Source organism: Athalia rosae, chromosome 3 (assembly GCF_917208135.1).
Source record: "Athalia rosae chromosome 3, iyAthRosa1.1, whole genome shotgun sequence".
NCBI classification, from domain to species: domain Eukaryota; kingdom Metazoa; phylum Arthropoda; class Insecta; order Hymenoptera; family Athaliidae; genus Athalia; species Athalia rosae.
Genome location: NC_064028.1, coordinates 2202533 through 2225685, shown reverse-complemented (window position 1 = coordinate 2225685; position 23153 = coordinate 2202533). Strand labels below are relative to the sequence as shown.

Below are 23153 nucleotides of genomic sequence, written 5' to 3'. Positions count from 1 at the left end.
GATCACGAAATCTTTCATATTTTCATGACATAACTGGTTGGTCACCGCAGTGCAGCGCTCTTGCCGCGTCCGTGTGAACCTTGGTGTGAGCTCAGCATGAAGAAACCATCGCCCTCAACCACAGGCATAATCCGGGCATAGAATAGTGCTGCGATCAATCTATGCATCGTCAGGTTTATGCGTTAAAATTCAAGAAATAACTACAGTTAAAATGGCGTCGTTAAGCGGCGACGATAGTGAAATTGTTGCAACTGAACCAGGTGAGCTATATTACTTACTTGCTTTTGACCAGAATTAATAGCCTCGGATTTGCGGTACAAATCGAGCCCTAAAACGTTTACGAACATTTTGGGTTGCACGCGATACGCAAGCTCCGATCCTCCGGCAACTTGAGGCATCGCGCTAACCGCCATTATCCGACGATAATAATAATACGATGTAATCCATGTGATTGATATTATTTCATTTACCCCGTTGATAGAAACTTATTGTAACATGCGTTGAACTTTGCTTTATAGTTAGGCGAACTAGGTCTGGTCGAGCAGTGGCTAATCTAGTTGTTGCCAAGAAATCACCTACCAAAAAACTACTTGCCAGAGCAACTCGTTCGCAGAAGAAAGCACGCGAAGGTGAAGATTACCTTCAACCAGAGCCTGAGGTAATACAAAGATATGGGTATTTGCTATATTCTCATTGTATCCATTGTTACCGTTTGAGTCGTTTTCTCAGTTTTGTGTATAAATTATCTCTGGTACAATTGCGGGTGCCTTGAAATGATAGGAAGAGGCATCTCTGGGGGAAGAGGAGACTTTTGGGGAAATCGAAGAAGCTTCAGAGAACGGGCTGCAGTCATTTGGAGCTCCGTACAACGAACCTTCAGGCGAAGATGAAACTACCACGTTTCATCTTGAACTAGAGGACTCACAGGACATTGTTCTTATCGAGGATGCCGATGTGTGCCATGAAACACCAGTTGTTGATCCGGAGATCAGCAACATCGTTTACAGAGACGAAAAAGAAAATGTTCCTGAGCTGGAGGCTCCCCCACCACCTATTGTCACTAAAGTCACACCCACAGCTTCCATTGTGTCGACTCTGAAAGTGAAGGAAACTATTCAACTGATGGTACTTCATAATTACTGCTAAAAATTTTAGTCTAGAGTTTTGAAAAATTAGAGTTCATACTTTTTTCGTTTTTATTCGTCCTTTGTAGGATTTATCAGAAAACAGCATAGAAGCTGCGGATGATACAGAACCGGAAAATATGAATGTAATGCAGGAACGCGATGAAGTAATGGATGATTTTGAGCACGTACTCAATGACGAAGAGGAGCCATCTGAAAATGGCACCCTGAATTCATTCGCGCAAGGCGCAGAGGCAGATTTTAATACCGAGACTGTCGACTTAATAGAAGTACCTTTGGCTCACCAGAGTCTACTCAGTTTTGAGTCAATGGAAGTTGATCAGAACAAATTGAACAACGGAGATGAGAACATGGATGACCAAGAAGACAAAGTCGAGCCTGACACCGAAGCAGTTTCCGAAGACGAACTACCAACAGAAGCAGCTGCCAAGGTGAATATCCCCTAAATTTGGAATTTCTGTTTAATCAAATTCCCATCTCTCTTTTTATTTGTCCTCAATTTTCTGTGCAACATCCTCACATGGATTTTTCTTGAGTTAAGTAGTATCCAGCTTTCGGATTCAGCTTCTATTGTTGTGAGTGTTTGACGTATTTGTTGTGTGTATTTCATTCAGGATCATTATGAGATGGAAGAAATTTCGGAAGACGAGTTTATATCAACAGAATCAGTTATCCAGGTAGATCCCATCCTCCAAAATCCTTCGATCTTTTCTTCCTCTCGATATCTCACCCACTACATATTTTTTCTTACCTTTTTCACTGAACCAAGTATGTTCTAAAGAAGATTAAAATAGCTTAGTTTTTAACTTTTTCGATAGGAACCTGAAACCGAGGCAGTTTCCGACGAAGAACTGCCAGCTGCGGCACCTGCGGATCTCGGAGAGACTGAGTCTGTATCCGAAGATGAGCTGCCCCCCGATGGCGACAAAAAGAAAAAAGCAAAAACCGTTAGCAAAGAACTACCGGAGAGTGAAAAAGTCAAGCCTGAAGGAGGTGGAGGTACAAATCACCTGAATTTCTACAATATTTTACCAATTGTATAGCTCGGGAGTAAAGTTGAAAGAAAATTAGGATCTTGCAAAAGTCAGTTCAGATTTACCGATAATTTTCTACAGGTTCATTGGATTATATAAAACGGAAGACTATTTTATTAAATTTTTCGGGTTTCAGCTAAACGTAAGTTGAATGCAGAAGGAGAATATGATCCTAGTTCTCCAACATCAGAGAACAACGACGAAACACCAGCGAAGAAAGTAGCCATATCCTCAGATGTCGATGGAGCGGATGACAAGCCAGAAGCTAAACCAGCATCTCCAAAGAAAAAGACCTTGCCAGAACTGGACAAATACTGGAAAGCTGTTAACGAAGATCCCTCAGACTTCACCGGATGGACTTACCTCCTTCAGTATGTCGATCAAGAGGTGGGTTCAATTCTTGAGCTGTATATTCTCAATCGCAACTGCAATGTAGAATTATTCAAGTATAACGCGTATTTCGCTTGCAGAATGACGCGGAAGCAGCACGAGAGGCTTATACAAAATTCTTGGAGCGTTATCCGTATTGTTACGGATACTGGAGGAAGTTTGCTGATTATGAAAAGAAAAAAGGAAACCCTGAAAACTGTCAGAAGGTGAGTTCACTTTTTCCACGTGTTAATTTTATGCTCTTTTGGCTTAGCTTTCATCATTATCACTATTACTACTATTATTATCGTGATGATATTACTGTTGCCACTAAACTACGATACATGATATCTCATTTCCTTTCAATGAAAAAAAAAAATGAAAAAAATATAAACTAATGAAACTAGCTCGAGTTAGGAAGACGCCTGGGCAGTGCGCACGCACGTAAATATGGTTTTCCCTTCCAACAGCCTAGCACGTCTTGCGGCACCCATTCGACTATCTCCGTTTACCAATTAGCTGATCATTATTTAATTATCATTATTATGCTAGTAGAAATTAAATTATTACTACATATTACTTAATACTTAATCTCTAAAAACATATCAGTACTCTACTGTAACGCATACTACAAAATATCTACTACGTAAGTAAAGTAAGATTTGGAATCGTTGTCTCGGCTTGTAATCGCCGATCAACCTCGTTGATACTATGTTGTTGTTATACCATACATACATACCTATACTACGTTTATAAGGCATTTGTATTCGTAGCGTGGTGCCAAGAATCATTGGTACGAAAAAGAAATCTAAAAAACGAAGTATTGTAAAACCACAATTAGGGATAAGAAAAGATATTGCGATGTTTCTTAATACTGCTACTACTGCTGCTACTACTTATTATAATGAGTAAGTGAGTGAGTAAGTACGTACGTACGTTAATTGGTCGGGTTCAGTGTTGAGACAAAGTCAATGACTATGACTTATTGAGACGCTCACGTGCCAGAGAAAGGGGGCTTCAGAAAGAGAGGGCGATGAAGATTTGCCATGGCGTCCATGTTGGAGTCTCCCTGAGTTCTATAAGGTGAATGCACAATGATCTGCAATCTGTGTTAATTATTATTCATTTATTTACAGTATGCCTACGGTATGTGTGAGTAACTATTATTATGAGACAACGTTATAACTCTCCTTTAACATTAAGAAAGCTAATATTAAGAAATAGGTTTATCCCGCGGCCCGAAAAAGAAAGTAAAAAAAAAAGACAAGAAAAAGCAATAGCAACAATACCTCAGTTGTAATTCTAAACTTTGTCCGATGATCCAACAGGTCTTTGATCAAGGATTGAAAGCTATCTCACTCAGTGTTGATCTATGGCTACACTACATTAACCACTGCAAATCCGTCTATGAACATGATGAGGAAAAACTTCGCGAGCAGTACGAGAGAGCCATAGAGGCATGTGGGCTGGAATTTAGGTAAATAAATTCATTTCTAAAACGATGAGTTCAGAAACACTAGTATTCAACACTTCTAATGATTGGTATTCGTATTCGTGTTTATCAGGTCAGACCGCCTGTGGGAAAGCTACATAAAATGGGAAACCGAGGCAAAACGTTTGAGCCAGGTCACAGCCCTGTACGACCGTCTACTGTCGACGCCGACGCTGTGTTATCTCTCGCACTTTGAATCCTTCCAGGAATTCGTCGCCTCGAATCCCCCGAACAAAATACTTAACGTTGACGATTTTCTTACACTCCGTGCCGAGGTAAAAGCCCTTCTTAAATCCGATGAATCCGCCGGTCCAGTTTCTGCGACAGACGATGCTCCACCTGGCGAAGAACCATCGCCGTATGAGGTTCCACCGACCGATGAAGAAACGCGAGCTATAAGAGAAAAAATTATTAGCTCACGACGAAAACTACACAAGGCAAATGTCAATGCCGTCGCAGCTCGGTGGTCTTACGAAGAAGGGGTAATGATTATAATCTTTTTTTCCTCACAATTGTTGAATTCCATAAAAATCTGTGCGTTTCGCAACAGTTTTTGTTGCCTCTAGAACGTACGATGTTTAATCGGTTTTTTTTTTTTCTAATAATTTAGATCAAGAGACCGTATTTCCACGTTAAGCCATTGGAACGTTGTCAGTTGAAAAATTGGAAAGAGTACTTAGATTTCGAAATTGAACAGAAGGATCCAGCCAGAATCATAATTCTCTTCGAGCGCTGTTTGATCGCGTGCGCGTTGTATGATGAATTCTGGATGCGGGTGAGCATCGATACTTTTTACTTGTAGATAATCCAAAAAGTTTGAATTGATAAAAATTATCCATTTCTATTTCAGTTCATACGTTATCTCGAAACCCAGAAGAATGAAAACACAGAAAAAATAAGAGACGTTTACTCTCGAGCGTGTATAGTTCATCACCCGAAAAAACCAAATTTACACTTACAATGGGCAACTTTCGAGGAAGGTCAAGGGAACTTCGAAAAAGCTGCTGATATCCTTGAGAAGATTGATTCCGCGTTGCCGAACATGTTACAAATTGCGTATCGTCGCGTTAATTTGGAACGTAGAAGAGGAGATTTAGACAAGGCTTGTCTTCTTTACGAAAATTATATAAGCAACAGCAAAAATCGAACAATTGCTAACAACGTTGCCGTTAAATATGCCAGATTTCTCTGCAAAGTAAAAAATGACATCGATAAAGCGGTGAAAGTCTTACTGAAGGTGAGATACTTGATCTCTTTTTTTTTACTCATCCTGTCTTCTTTCGGATTTCAATGTTGAAAATCAATTTTCCCTAGGCAACGGAAAAAGACAAAGATAACCCGAGACTGTATCTCCAACTGATAGACCTTGGTTTGCAACGTAGTCCGGTCAATACATTAGAGGTGATCGGATACATGGATATGTTTATAGAACGAGAACACGCGGATCTTGAACAGAGGGTGCTCTTTGCTCAACGAAAAGTTGAATTTTTGGAAGACTTCAGTCCAGATATTCGCCAGGTATTGAAAGCCCACGAACAGTTCCAGAAATGCATAAAACAAGCCAAAGAGAGAAAAAAAGCCAAGAACGAAGACAGCAAAATGTAATTACGCCAGATTTATCACCATAAGAAATGGTAGTCCAACTTGATAGAATTTTCTAACCAAAGTGACTCGCGTTTTTTCAGTACCGAGGCGTCTCCGCCCAAGAAACTCAAGGCAGGGGATCAATCGAGCGTTCCTCCACCACCGTCTGTTGGTTCGCAGTCATCGTATCAATACGGAAGTGGTCCCAGTGGGCCGTATCAATCTCAGCAACCGTTCCAGAGTGGTCAATACAGCGGGCAGGGTAGTTATCAACAGGGATATCAACAATACCCACCTCCATCTGACCCTAATTATGCCAACTATCAGAACTGGCAGTATAGCCAGGGCGGACCTCAGGCATATGGTCCGTACAATCAGTGGGGTTCTTACAATTACTATTAATACTGAAGCGTGGGTTATCATTCCATCGCGCTCTCACATTCTTTGTACATTCTTTAAAGTCTAGCTGCATTATCTTACATATGACGAACTCTTTTGACTCTTCTCTTCGTCCAAAGGGCGAACTTTGACTTTCTCCCACCTAGTTTATAGGAAGGAGAACAGAGGTTGATTAAAATTGGAACGGATATACATAAATACTGCATTTCCTGATCTACGATGTCACAGTCAATGTGAATGAATCATTCAACTTTGTATCCTCTCAATAAATGAATATTAGAGTCTCTGATGATTTGCCAACTCGACGAAGGAATATTCTACCTACTTTCACTCAGCGTATTTATCATATGTATTTATTTGTCGAGTAAATCGAAAGTGAAACTATTTCTGCCAGGCGTAATTCAAGTTGCTTTTCTCCTATTTACTACGTTACTTCGATTAAAACTTTGACTTTTTCGATTAAGTATTTAACCATGGTTTTCGAGAGGAGTTTGATTTTGAGAATTTTTAAAAAGAGCAAAGTGAACCATAACAAAATTGAAAAAAAAGTCATAATAAAAATAAATGATTGATAATCATTGAATATCGGGTCTTGGAAATATATAATTTTATTATTTATGTGGCAATGAATCATTTTAACCAACTGCGATGAATGACGATAACGATATTGTTCAATAAGTAGAGTATAATGAGCAGGTATGGCGAATAAATAAATTGACGAACAATGATGATTATTACCTTTCTATTTCCACCGAAAGGCAAGGTCAAAAAATATAAATTACTCATCTGAAATTACAGCATACCTCACATACTTATACCGTGCTTGTACTTACATACGTACATTTTTCGTGCCATTCTTCTTTGTTACAAGTCATTCCCATTTCCATTTCTACTGTTTATCTATAACTCTAAACCACTCAAGTTGAGTAGTATTCGTTGCACCCAGATGAGTTCGGGTAAAGGGAGATTTTTTGGATAATATAGGTGTGTTTCAATGTCGTTTATAATCAACAATTCTTTACTAATTATATTATAAGTATATATTTGAGAAAATATCACAATGCTAGACACCAAACATTTGCCGGATAACAGCAGCCCTTTCTATTTCACAATCTTTATTTTCATTTATGGTTTCGAAAACAGGTAAATCGACATTTGTAGTGCATATATTAATGTTGATGATGATGATAATAATAAAGTATTAACACACCAACAACAACAACAGCAATAACAATAGTGACAATGATGATGATGATGGTAATCTCCAACCGAGTGGTATTCTTTATTGCAGAAATCATTATTGCACCTCAAATGTCATGCGTATACATGGCTATAGTTTGTGTCTACAGACTGAAAAAAAACTAGAATCCGGTTTAAAATTCTAACATGTTTTATATTTAGATATTACAGATTCTACTCATGAGATAATTAACTAAATTCTCGTTGTATAAGTACATTAAAAAAAAACAAAAAAAAAAAACAAAAAACAATACGCTAATATGTAAATCGATCAACAAATTTTCATACTTGATACACAGACATTATTTTCTATGTACTACAAATAATATTCAGACACTTTGCACATTGATCTTTCGTCATGGCTTTGTTACTAAAGAATATTCAGCTCAAATCGACTGAAATTTGACTTTTGGATGATCAGTCAGTACTGGGAGCTTATCAAAATTTTAATAATAATCATATTATTATTTGATAGAACAATCCTATAAATTTATGTATAGAATATTGGGAAGCATCAGAACTATCTTTCTACGACTAAGCTACCACTGCACTTGATGCCATTTGGTTCACTCCGCACGTTCCGTCTCCTCTGTACACCCTGTAATATCCCTGCTCACCCCAAAGCGGACCCCAACTGTTCTTTATTGTCCAGAATGGTAGAGTTTTGTGGAAGATTGGATATGCTGCAGAAAAAGAAAAGACAGAAATTAGGTAAAAAGACGTCATTGTTAGTTATTTTTGTACTATGTTCGAGGATGATGTTCCACTACGGATCATCGTATTAATATTGCTCTGTATTGCCACACTCACTGTGCACTCCGTATCCTACAATTAGTACGCCATGATCAAGGTTTGATGGATTACAGAGAAACTTGTACGGGTGGGAAACTCCGCCCATGTAAAATTGCATAGCGTTTGCATTGATTCCAATCGAGATAGGGCCATTCTGTACGAGCCATTGCGCCATCTGAGTCTCGTTGGTGGTTATATTTACTGCGGAAACCACCTTGACCTTCACGTCTTTTTGATTAAAACGGCAAGACTCGTTTTCTCCCTCGTACGGATAATCATTTTCCAACTCAAGGCCACCAAGTTTCTCTATCGCTCTGTAGGCATTGTCCGGTAAGCCTCCGTTGCACCCCTCATCCAGAGAATCACAGTCCACTAATTCCTGCTCAGAAAAAGACAATAATGATCCTCGTCGCAGAGCATACTGTCCCTCAATGTTGCCTGTCACAGAGAAGGCCCAGCAGGAACCACACGATCCTTGATTTTTAACTGGAGTTACCACGTTGAAGTTACGCCAATCATACTCGTCAGGTATTGTGATATTTGGAATCTCTGCCATTGGAATTGGTATTTCGTTATCAAAGCGAAGTTCCGGTCGTAACCCTAAGTATTTCTTCTTAAATTCCTCGGTTGTCAAGTCCGCAAACATCGATGCTCCGTAAATCGCGGTTCCCTGTTCATTGCGTTGAAGTTCCTGGACCATCATCATGTTTTGTTCGAATATTTTTAAGCGATCTTTTCTCTCCAGAGTAGAAGAATAACTTTTGTTGTATCTTATCAAAAATTCATTGAAAAGCTTTTCGTTCTTCATGTGCAATGATTGCTCCAGCATTTTTTGACTGTAATTCATTCCCTTTAGCATTCGTTTCGTCCTGGTGTTTAAATTACAGTTAACTGTTATTTGCAAGGCATCCTGCAACAGCCAAGGCCTCGACCATGCTCTGATCTCACATTCCTCTGTCGGGCTACCAGCCTGTATTTGACAATTTTCCGTGGTACCCTTGACACAATTACTTGGTCCAAATAATACCCTTATTTTGTAGAGAGTCCCTGCCACAACCTGGACTGTTGCATTTTTGATTTCAGCCACAACAGGTTCATTAGCCCCTTTGAAGTTGGATGCATATTTGTGCAGACCCAAAACAATATAGTTTTGGACATCTGGATCATCAACACTTATTGTAGTTGGAGATCCCACCGCGACTCGCTTACGCAAGATTCTGCTGTGACTTTTTTCTTCTATGATTTGGTTCGATTCGTTGTTTAACTCGTTGACGTTTAACGCAAAGCTTCCCACTAAACTGGTCGAGCGTCTTCTCCTTTTGTTGCGCCCTGTTCTCCTCCAACATTCGGAATTGACAACCCTTGCAGATATTAATTGGTTCTTGTCATCCGTGTGTATTTGTACTTTGCATATCCTCACTGGTCCAGAAATTTGACCAAGGCAGTTATCGTCGTTACCATCCATCTCTTCTTCTGTGCAATCCGTTGAAGCAATTTCAAGGATCAGGTGGTATAAGAAACCATCAACTTCTTCCTTCTTTGACTCCACAACACTAAGGACCACCCGTTTTTCGTTGTCCTGATCAATATTATCCAAGGTTGATACAGCCTTTTCTGCTAAATTCTTAACTAGAAGCATCTCAGAATCATTCGTGCTCACCAGACCTCGCTTCCTTCGCTGTGGATCTACCGTGTGCCCTTTACTCTCTTCGGATCCCTCAGACGAGCTCTCCGAAGAGGAGCTATCCTGGTGTGCTGAAGATGACAAGATTGTACAGGAATGTATCCATCCTTGCCCTGCGATCCCATCTCTATCTACTCTTTGTGGCCTGATAATATCTTCGGTAACAATCTGCCTGTTATTCATATTTTCTTCAACAACTTCATCTCTCTTTAAAGGTATATCAAAGTCTGACAAAAAGTCGTCGAACTCTTTTATCTTGTCCACAAATCCATGAACTGTTGGCCTACTTTCATCTCGCTCAACTTCCACTTTGATATAAGGAATTTCTGTGATAGCTGGCCTATCTTCAATAGCCTCTCTATGACTTCCATCTCTGCTTTGTACCACTCCTTCGAAAAAATGAATTTCCGTTGCCTGGGCTGTATTTTTGGTTGTATTGTGAACTGGATTTTGAAGTATTTCATCGAGCAGACTATCGTACGTTCCGATCTTTCCTTCTTGTGCAAGTTGGTCAATGTGCGCAGTTTTCCCAATGACCTCCTGTACAGAATCAACCCTCTCTGTATTTCCAGCCACTAAACCCACAACCAGGCTTGCATTTATTTCATTTTCCAGATCAGATGGCACGGTACAATTATTGCCCGTCACCTGACGGTCGTTTTGCTGCCAAGGATGCTCTTCAAAAGTCACAAGACATACCCTGGTCGGTATGTTACTCTGTAAGGAACATTCAGAGCGGTCTACAAGTGCAGCTTTGAGGCAATTAGATTCTCCGATCTCTGCAAGTAGTTTATACTGCACAAGATTAGAGCCTGCTGGTACAGCCCTAGTTATTTTTATTATCCTAATCAATTTGTGCTTGAATTCACCCTGCCCCAATCTATCCATCATGTCAAGAGCTTGCGCATTGAAAGCTACAAGTCCTGGCAAATTAGGATTCAGTTCGTAAGGGCATCCCGCACAATAGTTTGAATTTGGAGCCCTTACGGCGATAAAAGGTTCATTATCTACGGACTCTGCATCCAATCTTTGATTCCCAACCGTAGCTTGCACCTCATGGTCGAGCTCAACTCTGTTCTTAACCAAGCTTTCATCATTCCTGTCATCATCAAAGGTAGGATTTGGCCTATGTACAGATAACTCTTTATCCTTTTGAGCAGCACCTCCAGTCTGCTGCATACTCTCCAGCTCTACCATTACGGATTGGGGGTACAGGTACATACATTGGATTGAATTCCGATCTACTTCTATTGCCTCCGATTGAACCATCAGAGCTATTATACATGCCTCTCTGGGGCAGCTTGAGGAGCCAACTTCGCATATTGGCTCTAAGTTGAGAGTAAGTCTGTAGACAACACGGTTTGGTTCGATCTGAAAAAAAAAAAACCTGAAAATTATCGTGTTCCCAAAGATTAAAAGCCAGAAGGAGGTCAGATGATAAATCAGAAATGCCTTACTCAAAATAATTGTAATTTTAGAAAAAGAACCGCGATTACTTTTGTTGTGCTATAAGAGTTAAAAATAACCGGCGCTTATAAATTCTCTGTACGTTTGTATTGGGTGATATACATATAGGCATAAGCATCGAGTCATGTATTTACGTTAAATGAGTAATCAATTGACTAATTATGTGCAATTGTAGGCACAGAAACGGAACAGTTTTGAAATAACATTTATAGATCCATGTGTAGAGCAAGAGCTAAATAGCATTAAGATATTAAGACAGTTGGAGAATTCTTTCTTATATCAAATCTGAAACACAGATGAGGGTCACGCAATGATAACCCGATAACTATTGGAGTATCTGTTATAATAAACATTTATAACAGAGTAGTAGAAATATGAAAATAACATAATTAGTTTCTTGGTAATTTAGTGGTCAAAGAATCATAGGCAGCACTTATTAGAATTACGTTCATCGTCAATAATTAAATTCGAGGATGTTGATAATTCATCTGACATTTGACAATTGCCTGAAAATGAATTCGTATGGACGATATCTGAAGGGTGGTAATAAAACATGGAATGTGGAGTGCTCATGTATTTATTGATACGAAATTATGAGTTTTCAAATTATAAGTGAGTATGTTTTTATAATTACCAGTTTTTGCGCGTTAATGAGGTTCCCGCCCTTGTAAGTGTGTTGAGTTGGCGAATCGGCATTAAGAGAATCAATTGCACTTTTTACGAGGGCGTCCGGTACGCTCTCGGGGGCGATTTCAACTGGGCTACAATAATACGAGTCCAGAAACGAAGCTACGAACAGTAATGTCGAGAGAATCACGAGCAACCTCGGACATGCCATCTTGACGGCTCCCTTCGTTGCCTTCTGCATCCTGTGGTGCGGATGAAGTTTTGTTGGATCTTTTGTGCGATTTATATGCACGGTGTTTGTGGGTATGTGTACGTGTGAAGTATATCCTCGAGACGCAAGACTCCGGTAATTTGCTTTGTCACGCACGAGACCACGGACTGGCATATCACAATCGTTTTCGAATTTTGCCTCCATAGCGCTTCGAGCGCATGAAAAGGCGTGGCTTGTATAGTTCAATTGTTGAGACGATGGTGAAAGATGCGCCCTGAGACGGAACTAGAAGACGTCAATGGGTGGAAGTTAATACAGCCAAGGTTGACAGATGGTGGACAGCATTTAATGACAAAGTATATTATGCAAATGAGATGTACAAGTTTAACCTCTGCTTTTTTTAATGATTACTTGGTAACTTAAATTATAATTTTTATCTTTCGACTGACTCAACAGTTACTACGTTACACCCGAGAAGACCATTTCCACTCCAGGGTTTAGGAAGCAGAGTTAGAACATGGCCGGTAACTCCACGTTTCACTTTTACAAATACCGGCTTGTGTCTACTTCGCTCAACCAACTCCCCTATATCTCTCAGAGACTTAAAGTTGCGAGAGTCTATGGATCCAAACTCCATGATCAAATCTCCCTCCTGTATGCCCTAGAAATATTTATGAATTGAAATTCAAAAACGACTTCTCCAGGATATGAAGATTATGTTAGACCAATAATGCTCACTGCAATTTCAGCCGGTGAACCACTCGACACTATGTTGACTTTCAAAAAGGGTTCGGAAAGTATAATTTCTTGTGTACCGCTTGCAATATGTGCGATTTCTTCTGTGTTGTTGCTAGCCAAGGAATGCACTTGATGCAGCCCAGCCTCAATTTGTTTCATCAAAGCTTTGTGATCGTTTTGCAAACCTGAAAAGAATTTACTTACAAAACTTGAAATGCACTTCATTACCCTACAGCAATAGGAATATTCATTGCCATTGGAAAAATACATGGGGGACCTACATATAATTTTATGTCGTGTGTGTCTGACTTGGTAGACATCAATATCGTTGCGTGGAAATCCATCGGAGTCAACTAGTGGCTCGCTCATGCCAACATGGCTCTACAATAACAGAATAAAGAGAGTACAAACAAATTCTTGTATCCACCAAAGAATTCGGCTTGTCATCGCGAGTAAATTTTCGGGCTTATTTCAAACTTGGCAATAGTTCCTAGTAACTGACATATCTTTAATGACATCACCACGGGTACGTACAGAATCGAGAATTTCCTTAAACGCTCGCAAGTCTGATTCCACTTTATCTCTGAGTTTGATAAGCTCTAGTAAACTCTGCTTTGCTCGCTCAGCCTCCATATCGGCAACCATTTTCGTAACTTCGGAAAACTGTGGTTAGCTGCTTGTTGTGGCAATAATGCAAACCATTCTTGTCTGTACCCCTAACCTAATCTGACTGCATCATTTCCGGTGCATCGGAAATCCCCGAGCTGGAAGCTACGGTGTTTGGACAGTAAAAAAATACGTGACATCTGAGAAAATTTGGGAAAAGCAAAAAACAAATAACTATTTGTTTACCAAAGATATTTTGACAAGTTAGTAGTGCATACAATCATTTGACAACTTTCGTATGAGGAATCAGCCTGTTTGTAACTTCAGAAACAATGCTTTGAGATATCTCGCCTCGTAGGTAACAGTTTGTTTGCCATGAGGCACAATAGGAATTTCTTGAATATCGAGGGGCTGTTCTATCACCGTTCGGACATCCCTCCCGTGAACTTCACAATGCTCAAGGAACTGCACGCATTCCTGAAGCGTAGAGTCCTTCAGGACGACTAGCTGCTTTGCCAGCTGCTCAAGCAGTGACAGGAAGCACCTTTTTGCATAGAACCATGTATCGGTTCCAAGCTTTTTGCTATAAGGCTCAAGGCTCTTCATCACCCTTGATATACCAAACTCATAGTTTCTTTTGGAACAGTAAAGCGTCCCAATCACCAAGTTTATTATGCACGAATGAAACAATTTCTTATCCTGATCTTCGAACGAAACTGTTTCTTCCTCTTTCTCAATTTTTTTCATTAGTTCTTCGGCCTCTGCATTCTGAGAGGCCATTATGTAGCTTACGCATAAGTTAGCCAATACAATAGCACTGATGTCTAAAATCTGTAAAGTAAAACCTTTGCTATGTATCCATTAGATTGAGCAGGTAAATAATTTCTGAGAAACGTTCCTTACATTCTCATATTTTTTTTTTACTATAGGCTCGTAGAAACCAGTCGCTTCCTTGAACTTATTTTCCTGCATGAACAAGGTGTGAGCTACGTTGAGTTTCCAGATATCGTGCTCATTGCAGAATTCTACACTTTTTCTAAATATTTTCTCTACTTGAGTGTAGTTCTCTAGTTCCCAATATATTTTTGCTTGTGCCATCAGAACTGGGACATAACGCTCTAGAGCTTCCTCATAATCCATCACAGCTCTCTTGACTGCATTGTCGTCATGGTTTAATCTGGCTTCCTGCACCTGCTTTGTTGCTTTTCTCAATATCTCTGTATGTTTGTTTGCCAAGTCATCGAATTTCCGATAAGCCTCCTCTGGAGATGTTTGCTGAGTTATCAGCGCATCCAAAAAGTCATAGAGATACTTGAAAATAAATCACGTAGCATTTTAGATCAGTCATATTCACAGAACGAAAATCCCCCGAACCCTTAAGTCCTCTAACTAGAGGACTTAAATATTTCAAAGATTATTTTGTATACATTCCTCGCTAGAGCAGCCATGTTGTTTACTATTGTGCGCGTAGCTAGTTACACTAACCTAGAATGGTCAAAGTTCGGGGGAAAATGGAATGACAGAAATGTGCATGAATGAATAATTATTGAGGAACGTGTGAGGTCCCGGTGGTGTGTACTAGATAATCAATTTATGTAAGTTTTTGATTATTTCGTTCATTCAACAGCCTTTACTGCATTTGATCTTAATATCCACACAATTGTCATTCATCTAATGGATTTACGAAGACCGTTCGTGATCGTGGAAGTGAACAGATAGAATGACAAGCTGTGAACTTAATCAGATATTTCTTGGGGAAGTAGCTGCTGTACAAAACTATGGAGCATTTATCCGAATACCAGGATGCACTCAGCAGGGGCTTATCCACAAGTCACAGGTATGTATCCTTCGCATAACTGTTTGAAACTTTTTAATGTTGAATATTGCAATGACAAACTTAGGTCAGTGCCTTCCATGTGGACGATGTGGGCGATGTCTTACAGAGGGGCGAAAGGGTCTGGTGTAAAGTTATATCAATTAGTGACGAAGGAAAGATCAGCTTATCTATGAAATTGGTGAACCAAGGAAATGGGACAGACTTGGACCCCAATGGTGTACAGCTTCAGAAAGATGAACAGAAACGAAAATCGGTGGTCCATGGTCAGAGGAAAGCCATCCAGCTCCAAGCAGTGCTTAATACAACTTGTGGCAAGTGTGGAACTCATGGGCATCTCTCTAGTGATTGTTTCATGAGCCCGGATGGGAAGACTTATGAACTCCTACCTGAGATTGAAGAGGAAAAAGACACAGAACAAAAAGGAGCTACACTGGCAGTGGTTGCCGATAGAAATGACGACAAGATCAAAAAACATAAATCGAGCAAGAGGTCAAAAAAGAAATCTAAAAAATCAAAGACTGTGAGTGCATCAACTACCGATAGCAGCGACGATGATGAAAATCTGGGAAAAAAATCTGCCAAGAAGAGAACCAAGGAGAAAAAGAAGAAAAAAGAGAAAAAGAAGAGCAGAAGTAGCTCTTTGCAAACATCGGGAAGCAAAGATGAAGGTAAAGTGAGAAAACGAAAAAGTTCTGATCATGGGACAAGAGAAAGGTGTAAAAAGAAATGTTAATACTCGAGTATCAAACAATAAACAAAGTAATTTTAATATTAAAAGGTCGTTTGTAAGAGATTTGGGAACTTTTAAGATGGATTTTGCAACATTTTTTCAAAGTATTAACCAAACTCACCGGCGTTAAATATTTGTAAGTCAGATGGACGTTCTCTGCTAAGACATCAGCAGCCAGATCATAGTACTGATATTTACAGTATAGTAGAAGTAAATTCGCAAAAGTCTCTGGTGGAAAAGGGTTTTGCTGTAGCAGAAATTGCAGCTTTTCAAAACCCTCACTTGGTCTTGAATCCATATTTATCAATGCTTGATTATGCAACGTTACAGCATCCAATTCTTCCTCTGATCGCGGAGGCATATCTGTTAGCGCTTCTCGTGCTGCTTCATCTGGGTAAAGAAAATAAATTATTCATTATGAATTGATGTACGTCTGGCGAGAAGATTAAGGATCAATCTCGCCCAACGTACTCCTAATCACGTGGATATAAGTTGATAATTCAAGTTGGAATATAAAATTTTGTACAATTTTGTAGCTGATACTCAATGGCTGCTTTCAAATTGAAGGCTTCTGTTAATGCTGTTTCATGTAGAGTCAGAGTGTTCCCAACGCTACGTACTTCTATACCTTCTGTGGTCATTCCAACACTCAACTCAGGATGTTCTTTTATTCCTTGTTCGATGATGTCAGCTAAAATATGGAGTGATGAATTTTGTAACTGGAATTCGATCAATTTTCTCTTGTTTTTTATCAAACTGAATTCAAACCGATATGTTTCAAGGATGGAGCGTATTCCTTGAGCTTGAAAAAACACAGGGCAACATTATAAGACAAGTGTGGCTTGAACCCAACAATCTGTAAAGCCATGGAGAATTTTTTCAGAGCTTCCTCATACTGCTCTTCCTGAGGACATTGAAGGTTCGCTTTTATGCACAAGTTGGGATTTTACCAAAGATCTTTACAATCACCTTATAAAGTAAGCATCCCAAATTAATGTCTGTGTCAATGTCATCAGATGGGCATTGATCCACATATGTTTTAGCACCAGATATATCTTCCTGTCCATATTTTATCGCCGCTTGTAGCTTGGTGACATTCGACTCTAATCGGGGGTTGTCAACTATGGTCGAACAGATGTTCCAAGCTTCTTGATACATGCAAGCTTGGTGAAGGGATTGAGCATAGTAGAGTTTGTAAACATCTTCCTCTGGGCATATCTGTTCCAATTTCTCATAGCAGTTGGCTGCAGCCATAAAGTCTTGTGTATAGAAGTAGCAGTGCGCCAGTAAAGATAGACAAGGTCTGGACTGAATCAATAATGAAACAAAAGGTTAGAAAATATGGATGCAATGCCTTTTTCCACCGATCAAATGGGTTTATTGTACACATGGTATCACATACCTCAGGATGAGTTACCATAAGAGTTGTCAAAACCTGTATTGTTTCTGCGTACTTCTGTTCTTTTACCTGGATAGGTCGAGGTAAGACATTTTGATTAATTGTTCATCTTAAATTGTTAAGATATTTAAAAACAAATAACCACATTCATACCATTGTGTAAATGGTTTTTGTGTACTCCCCGTCACGAATTTGAATATTTTGAACAACGCTAGTCATTCTACGTAGTGTTTTTTTATGTATTTTATTTTTACTCTGTCTCTCGTACCTTCGATATTTCTACTGTGTTAATAATTATTGATAACCACAAAAGCGTACCGTCCCAAACGTCAAATGGTGCGTCCGTGTTATGACAGGATTCGTTTTATCCGTCCGTTCCTATAGCAACGATTACACCTAACATGGGAATGTTATGCCGCAGGAGACATTTGAAATCCTGCTTTACTACGTGTTCAACCCACTGCTTTATCGACCATAATAAAATCAAGTTCAATGGTTCAGTCTAAACGAATTCAGACCTATTGCTATTTATACAATTCTGTCGAGGTTACAATTCCATCGTTCATTTGTATCCGCAAACTTTATTCAAAAGTCGTTCGAAGGTTGGTACTTTGGCAACCCCCAACCCCCGCCAGTACGCTGTCAGCTGTTGTACGATACGCAGCAAATGGTGAACTTAAATTTCTTTTCCAAAAAATCGCTAGAAACGAAATAAAGCTAATTATAACACGATTGTGGAGTTGGATTATCATACGAATGGTTACGAATTCGGTGCTTCAAATTCGAAATCGTCGCCGGCCACACTGTGCTCGTTGACGTTCGTGTTATATTTGTGACCTTACATGACGGCATAAATTTATCGGTATATGTGCCGCGTCTGTTTTATCCGTGATCAGCGACAACTGAGTGCGTATGTGACTTGGACTGGCGTGGAAATGTCGCCTGTAGCTGAGCTCCTTACTCTCACTAGCGATAGAAAAATCGTGAGGTGTTAACCATGTCTACGTCAACCCCGGGCTCGGTCAGTCGCCCTCAGACTTTGACGAGCAGTGTTCGTCTCGGCGCTGCTGTTGAACCGTCCGGTACATCCGACACGGTCTCTTGTGCGGTCTGTAAAAAAACCGATAAACTTCTAAGGTGCTCGCGCTGCAAGGCTACGGTTTACTGTACCAAAGAACATCAGAGAATCGACTGGAAACGGCACAAGGAATTCTGCAACCATAAAGGCGAGGGCGACAACGTTGACTCTAAGTTACATTCAACGAATAATCTGAGACCAACCTCAGTCGAGTCCAGGGTAACCTCGGTTACAACAAAAACAACGCATAACCTTAAAGAAATTAATCTGGTGAACAATTCAAGTAACAGTTTGGGTGTTGAGGGACAAAATCTAACCGGTCATTATTGTGGTAGAGAAGCTGATATTGTGCCTAATTATTTTACCTGTTGTTCGGAATCTGAGAATTCCATTGCTTTGGCAACAGCGGTAACAACTCCTTTGCAGTTAGCCGAAAGAAAGGTGTCTAACGGTATAGAAAGCTTAAAAGAAGAACCTTCTAGCTCTGGGGCATCCCGTTCGAGCAGAGGTAACGGTTGGACATCTCCGATAACGCACGAAGGAAGTTCCGAGGATACAATACTGGGTGCCAGGGCAGAGCTGCTCAATCCGGCGCTAGAAAACTCGAGAATCTTAAGCAGCACCGGTCAGGTTCTGACTTCAGACATGCCTACACAGAGGCACAATGGAATCAGAAATTTTCCAGAAGTTAGTTTAGGAAGAGACCATGAATTCCTTCCTCCGTCAATGCAAAAAAATAATGCACAGGAGTGTTTTATCGATACGATATGTAGAACCGTTATACACGATATGGACATGTATGGTGTCTGCGTTGTGAAGCATTTTTTGGGCCCTGAGAAGGCTTCTATGGTACTGGAAGAAGTCCTTAATATACACAATGCAGGCCTATTTAGGGATGGACAACTTGTATCGAACAAGGGAGGAGCTGGTGATTTGAAAACTATCAGAGGAGATCAGATTACTTGGCTAGACGGAAAGGAAAGTCAGTGCCAAAACATTGGTATGTTGATATCCCAAGTTGACGCCGTTATCATGAGGGCCAACAGGATGATTGGAAATGGAAAAATGGGAAACTACACAATTAATGGGAGAACAAAGGTGAGAGAAATGGTGCTTGGTTGATCATGAGATCCGATAGACAAAATATTGATCACAATTTTTTTCCATTGTTGAAAAAATTCGGGGTTCTCTATTTCCAATACTTGACAAAACACGTTACCTTTTTTATAGCTTGAGAAGATATTTACTTTGCATGTAAAATCTTGTTTGCATACCTAGTATAGTTGTTTGCTATGACGGCTGACTAGCTCATCTGTTTGAACGGTTCGTTTTGTAAATAGTCTGCCAGAGTCTAGAGTAACAAAAGAAATGATAGAAATATTTCAAGAACTGCGTAACTAGAAGGTAAACATTTTTATCGCCTTTTAATTTGCAGTAACACTGGTTGTGTAATCCATTTCTGCCGATTGTTTCATAGGGTTTGATGAAAAAACATGTCATTGTACAGCAACTAAGTTTATTGCTATTACAGAAACAAATATTGTTAATTGATTATCGTCACTCCATCCAAGAACAAACAGGTTCAAGTTTGATGCAGCTATTTTTTTCTGAGATTTAAAAATAAATATTTAGTGCATCGGGATACTTTCGATTTAATCATTAATCCAAATAATTTCCTATCTGTATCGGTAATCACATCAACCCAAAGTTGTCGCAAATTTCTTCAAAGTCCTGTGCCGACAGTCACGTAGGCCACTAGATTCGCTCCCCTCCGTTCCCTCGTATTTTTGCAGTCAGCTTCCCTTTCCCTCCCACAAACGACGCCCATCTACTTACCACGTGACTTTGTTATTACCTACATCGTGTACGGGTTAAAAATTTATTTGTTATTTCATTTGTTGGAATTCGATTTGTCAAATATTATAAATAATATCGCGAGGAATATACGAAATTGTAATTTTTATGAAGTTGATACCTTCTACATGTCAGGGATATGATCATTCCATTTCATAAACAATTTCGACCAGCACGTCATACGTCAGGTTTAATCTTAGACCGTGACCTCGGAAATATCGAATTCAAAGATAGTCTTGAGTCAAACATTGATTTTAGATGATCGTACGCAAGATCGGAATGGGCGTTAGGTTCGATCTTGGTGTACAAAATGAGGCAATTCTAAGCAAAAATGCAAGAGCAATATCAGAAGCCTGGAATTTATATTTAGCAGAATAATTATTCGCTGCTCGCTCCACCCCTTCTCCTTTCTATGTGAATAACAATTTTTGGCGAACGGTCAAAAAATCTGGTAGCAAAATTCCACAAGAAATTGAAATAAACGTTTCACCACAATGTATTTTTGCAGTAGTCCTGCAGTTATATTTATCTATAAATCAGTGCATGTATAGTAGTACGTAGTATACTATGGTAGTAGTAGTGTTCAAGTAATACAAATGTAGATGTCAAATGTCATTGAAATTGAAATTCTAGTCCTTTAACTAAGAACTTGAAATAACATGTCTTTACGGTTTTGAAATCTGATATAATTCTTTGTCAGGTTGAACTATGGTGATTGGCATTTTATTCAAACTTTTTACGAAAGTTTAGCAATATCTGGAAGCATAAATTCTTGCGCTATCTGAATTTCCGTCTCCGTAAATTAAATTTTAATCCCTTCTATCCTTGCAGTATCTTTAAAGCCGAATCGGATTGCATATCACAACGAACGATGATTACATAAATCTCTCTTCAATTTTATCATTTATCTTTATAAAATGAAAGGGCCAATAGAATGTCAGAAAATATATAATCATTTGCTGCATCGAATTCGTTGCAGAATCGAATCATTTTTCAAGAAATTGAGGCACTTATCACAAATTCCTTGATGACCGAAGATGTTACTATTTTTGATACTCTAAGTAATCTGACTTTTTTCCTCATTATTCAGTTGCAAAATGATGTACCATCCTACACGTAGGCATTTGCTGCCATTATATTCCCAGATATGTTTGGCTTTTGATAAATAATGTAGATTAGATAGTCTCGTATTTAATGCTGCGCAGCTCTAACGGTATGCACTTAACACCCTATTTCTTTTGGTGTCTCAATTACTCATGCCGATGCTGCTCTGAAGATGATGAGTTTGCAATTTCACTTCTGTAATTTCTTAAATTAATGCATCGGATTTTTTTGTCACATTATAGGCAATGGTTGCATGCTACCCAGGACACGGTTCTCACTACGTTAAGCATGTGGATAATCCAAATCGAGACGGACGTTGCATAACAGCCATCTATTACCTCAACAAGGACTGGAACGTTGCGGTAAATTGATGAACCTGGTTAATTGTAACAAGAAAGCAATTCCTTGAACAAGTTCCCGGGATAATGGAGGTGCTTCTTTAATTTTCTAGCAACATGGCGGCCTTCTAAGAATATTTCCAGAAGGACAAGATAAGGTTGCAAATATCCTACCCTATTTTGACAGAATTCTTTTCTTCTGGTCGGATAGAAGAAACCCACACGAAGTACAGCCCGCTTACAGAACCAGATACGCCATTACCCTCTGGTACTTTGATGCCGAAGAACGAAATGAGGCTTGCCGGAGGTATAGAAGAGAAAGTAAGCTACTATCAACTAATTCATGCATTGATCAATCATGAGATCGTTTGTCGATTAAACCTACTAAACTTCCATGATTTTCCAGAAGAAATTCACTCCCATTCTACCAAAACGTGAGATAAAAAGATATAGCGTGTGAATTGCACATCTATTTCAACGCTGTAAAGTCTCATTTTTTATTTGAAGAGCTAATAAAAAAACCGATACATCGAACGAGCTCCAACTTTGAAATGGTGACTCTTCTGTAATAGGAAGAATGATGGGTAGACTACTGCAAATGTAATTACCAGGTTCAGTTCCTGTTCACTTCTCTAGAAACGACTAAGAGGCGTTTGACCATATTTATTGTTCCCCGTGTTACAACGCTCTTGAAGGTATTAAGCTCTGTAAAAAAGTTCAAAATATGTCGATGTCGATGCGTGTATGTATAATGTATATTAATGTTCTGGAGTATCACTAGACGTTGATACATGTGAGTTACTATGTATTACTATGTAATAAGATATGTGTGGCCGATTAAAAATCCCATCCAAAGAGTTGATCGGTGAAAAATGATCAATTCGAGTCATACGATAAACTTACATAAAATATATGTATACGTATTATATCTATTAGCATAATTACCCTTTACTAATTTAAAAAATAATAAATGAATAAAAAAATTCAGATGATTAAAAATCAGTGCAATAGGTGTAAGCGATCATTTTTTTCTACAAGCCGCTGCTTACCTCCTAATTAATTATCGTCCAATGTTGAAAAACAATAGGCTATGTATATTGTATAATAAATGTACAGGATTACTCTCGCTTCCATCTATTTACGCTATTCGTACATATCCGATACGCTTACAATTTGTTTTCACTATTCAATCGTTTATTTCCGGATGAATTTTAGAAAGTACGTATGACCTTTTTTCCTAACGTGTGTATGATAACGTGTGTATGTATGATAATCTGTAATCTGTAGTTTATTGTAAAAAAAAAGATAAATTCCCAATATCTTTAATGATTCAATCTTGAGATTCTTTTTCTATTGAACTACATACATAACTGTCGTTGACTATAAATTACAAAACCAATGTTATTGATGAGTTACGAAACAACAG

General features: G+C 39.1%; 6 protein-coding genes and 1 long non-coding RNA gene across 9 annotated transcripts; 3 read left to right on the top strand and 4 right to left on the bottom strand.

Annotated features, from left to right (window-relative positions):
• Positions 1-101: 101 nt before the first annotated feature.
• On the top strand, positions 102-7503 carry LOC105685513 (pre-mRNA-processing factor 39). Its single transcript, XM_012399666.3, has 13 exons — positions 102-260; positions 519-658; positions 781-1125; positions 1214-1576; positions 1964-2144; positions 2316-2566; positions 2650-2775; positions 3877-4025; positions 4114-4522; positions 4651-4815; positions 4891-5277; positions 5355-5641; positions 5726-7503. The coding sequence occupies exons 1-13, from the start codon at positions 212-214 to the stop codon at positions 6024-6026; spliced, it is 3153 nt and encodes a 1050-aa protein (XP_012255089.1). The 5' UTR covers positions 102-211; the 3' UTR covers positions 6027-7503.
• Positions 7049-12384, bottom strand: LOC105685512. Its single transcript, XM_012399664.3, has 3 exons — positions 11840-12384; positions 8073-11109; positions 7049-7945 (listed from the first exon to the last, which is right to left on the bottom strand). Exons 1-3 carry the CDS (start codon positions 12245-12247, stop codon positions 7797-7799), a joined length of 3594 nt encoding a protein of 1197 aa, XP_012255087.3. The 5' UTR covers positions 12248-12384; the 3' UTR covers positions 7049-7796.
• On the bottom strand, positions 12368-13545 carry LOC105685531 (26S proteasome non-ATPase regulatory subunit 9). Its single transcript, XM_012399702.3, has 4 exons — positions 13316-13545; positions 13063-13162; positions 12782-12966; positions 12368-12704 (listed from the first exon to the last, which is right to left on the bottom strand). Exons 1-4 carry the CDS (start codon positions 13424-13426, stop codon positions 12477-12479), a joined length of 624 nt encoding a protein of 207 aa, XP_012255125.1. The 5' UTR covers positions 13427-13545; the 3' UTR covers positions 12368-12476.
• On the top strand, positions 13508-16001 carry LOC105685530 (zinc finger CCHC domain-containing protein 17-like). 2 transcript variants are annotated; one of them, XM_012399697.3, is made up of 3 exons: positions 13508-13650; positions 15015-15224; positions 15289-16001. In XM_012399697.3, exons 2-3 carry the CDS (start codon positions 15108-15110, stop codon positions 15955-15957), a joined length of 786 nt encoding a protein of 261 aa, XP_012255120.2. In that variant the 5' UTR covers positions 13508-13650; positions 15015-15107; the 3' UTR covers positions 15958-16001. The 2 variants fall into 2 exon arrangements, with proteins under 2 accessions (XP_012255120.2, XP_012255124.2); XM_012399701.3 differs by lacking the exon at positions 13508-13650 and adding an exon at positions 14560-14982 and having other exon boundaries at positions 15076-15224.
• Positions 13623-17812, bottom strand: LOC105685527 (tetratricopeptide repeat protein 30A). 2 transcript variants are annotated; one of them, XM_048652232.1, is made up of 8 exons: positions 17672-17812; positions 17357-17422; positions 16924-17262; positions 16723-16858; positions 16481-16645; positions 16076-16344; positions 14291-14698; positions 13623-14218 (listed from the first exon to the last, which is right to left on the bottom strand). In XM_048652232.1, exons 2-8 carry the CDS (start codon positions 17372-17374, stop codon positions 13694-13696), a joined length of 1860 nt encoding a protein of 619 aa, XP_048508189.1. In that variant the 5' UTR covers positions 17375-17422; positions 17672-17812; the 3' UTR covers positions 13623-13693. The 2 variants fall into 2 exon arrangements, with proteins under 2 accessions (XP_048508189.1, XP_012255114.2); XM_012399691.3 differs by lacking the exon at positions 17672-17812 and adding an exon at positions 17507-17647.
• Positions 17813-18292: 480 nt separating this feature from the next.
• LOC105685529 (egl nine homolog 1) lies at positions 18293-22735 on the top strand. Its single transcript, XM_012399696.3, has 4 exons — positions 18293-19529; positions 21632-21751; positions 21841-22048; positions 22134-22735. Exons 1-4 carry the CDS (start codon positions 18351-18353, stop codon positions 22163-22165), a joined length of 1539 nt encoding a protein of 512 aa, XP_012255119.2. The 5' UTR covers positions 18293-18350; the 3' UTR covers positions 22166-22735.
• Positions 19931-20643, bottom strand: LOC110116972. Its single transcript, XR_002305650.2, has 2 exons — positions 20407-20643; positions 19931-20286 (listed from the first exon to the last, which is right to left on the bottom strand). It is a non-coding gene; the product is annotated as an uncharacterized LOC110116972 (long non-coding RNA).
• Positions 22736-23153: the final 418 nt, after the last annotated feature.

Coding starts and splice junctions, on each gene's coding strand:
- LOC105685513 (XM_012399666.3), top strand. CDS start 212: ATGGCGTCGTTAAGCGGCGACGATAGTGAAATTGTTGCAACTGAACCA. Junction 659..780: donor ACCTTCAACCAGAGCCTGAG/GTAATACAAAGA, acceptor TTGAAATGATAG/GAAGAGGCATCTCTGGGGGA. Junction 2,145..2,315: donor CAAGCCTGAAGGAGGTGGAG/GTACAAATCACC, acceptor TTCGGGTTTCAG/CTAAACGTAAGTTGAATGCA.
- LOC105685527 (XM_012399691.3), bottom strand. CDS start 17,572: ATGACTAGCGTTGTTCAAAATATTCAAATTCGTGACGGGGAGTACACA. Junction 17,263..17,356: donor TTATGGTAACTCATCCTGAG/GTATGTGATACC, acceptor TTATTGATTCAG/TCCAGACCTTGTCTATCTTT. Junction 16,345..16,480: donor TGAGTATCAGCTACAAAATT/GTACAAAATTTT, acceptor TTCTTTACCCAG/ATGAAGCAGCACGAGAAGCG.
- LOC105685529 (XM_012399696.3), top strand. CDS start 18,351: ATGTCTACGTCAACCCCGGGCTCGGTCAGTCGCCCTCAGACTTTGACG. Junction 21,752..21,840: donor ACAAGGACTGGAACGTTGCG/GTAAATTGATGA, acceptor TTAATTTTCTAG/CAACATGGCGGCCTTCTAAG. Junction 22,049..22,133: donor CCGGAGGTATAGAAGAGAAA/GTAAGCTACTAT, acceptor ATGATTTTCCAG/AAGAAATTCACTCCCATTCT.
- LOC105685531 (XM_012399702.3), bottom strand. CDS start 13,426: ATGGTTGCCGATATGGAGGCTGAGCGAGCAAAGCAGAGTTTACTAGAG. Junction 13,163..13,315: donor TTAAGGAAATTCTCGATTCT/GTACGTACCCGT, acceptor CTGTTATTGTAG/AGCCATGTTGGCATGAGCGA. Junction 12,705..12,781: donor GTTCACCGGCTGAAATTGCA/GTGAGCATTATT, acceptor AAATATTTCTAG/GGCATACAGGAGGGAGATTT.
- LOC105685530 (XM_012399697.3), top strand. CDS start 15,108: ATGACAAGCTGTGAACTTAATCAGATATTTCTTGGGGAAGTAGCTGCT. Junction 15,225..15,288: donor GGCTTATCCACAAGTCACAG/GTATGTATCCTT, acceptor TGACAAACTTAG/GTCAGTGCCTTCCATGTGGA.
- LOC105685512 (XM_012399664.3), bottom strand. CDS start 12,247: ATGGAGGCAAAATTCGAAAACGATTGTGATATGCCAGTCCGTGGTCTC. Junction 11,110..11,839: donor TCATTAACGCGCAAAAACTG/GTAATTATAAAA, acceptor TTTTTTTTTCAG/ATCGAACCAAACCGTGTTGT. Junction 7,946..8,072: donor TGTAGGATACGGAGTGCACA/GTGAGTGTGGCA, acceptor CTTTTTCTGCAG/CATATCCAATCTTCCACAAA.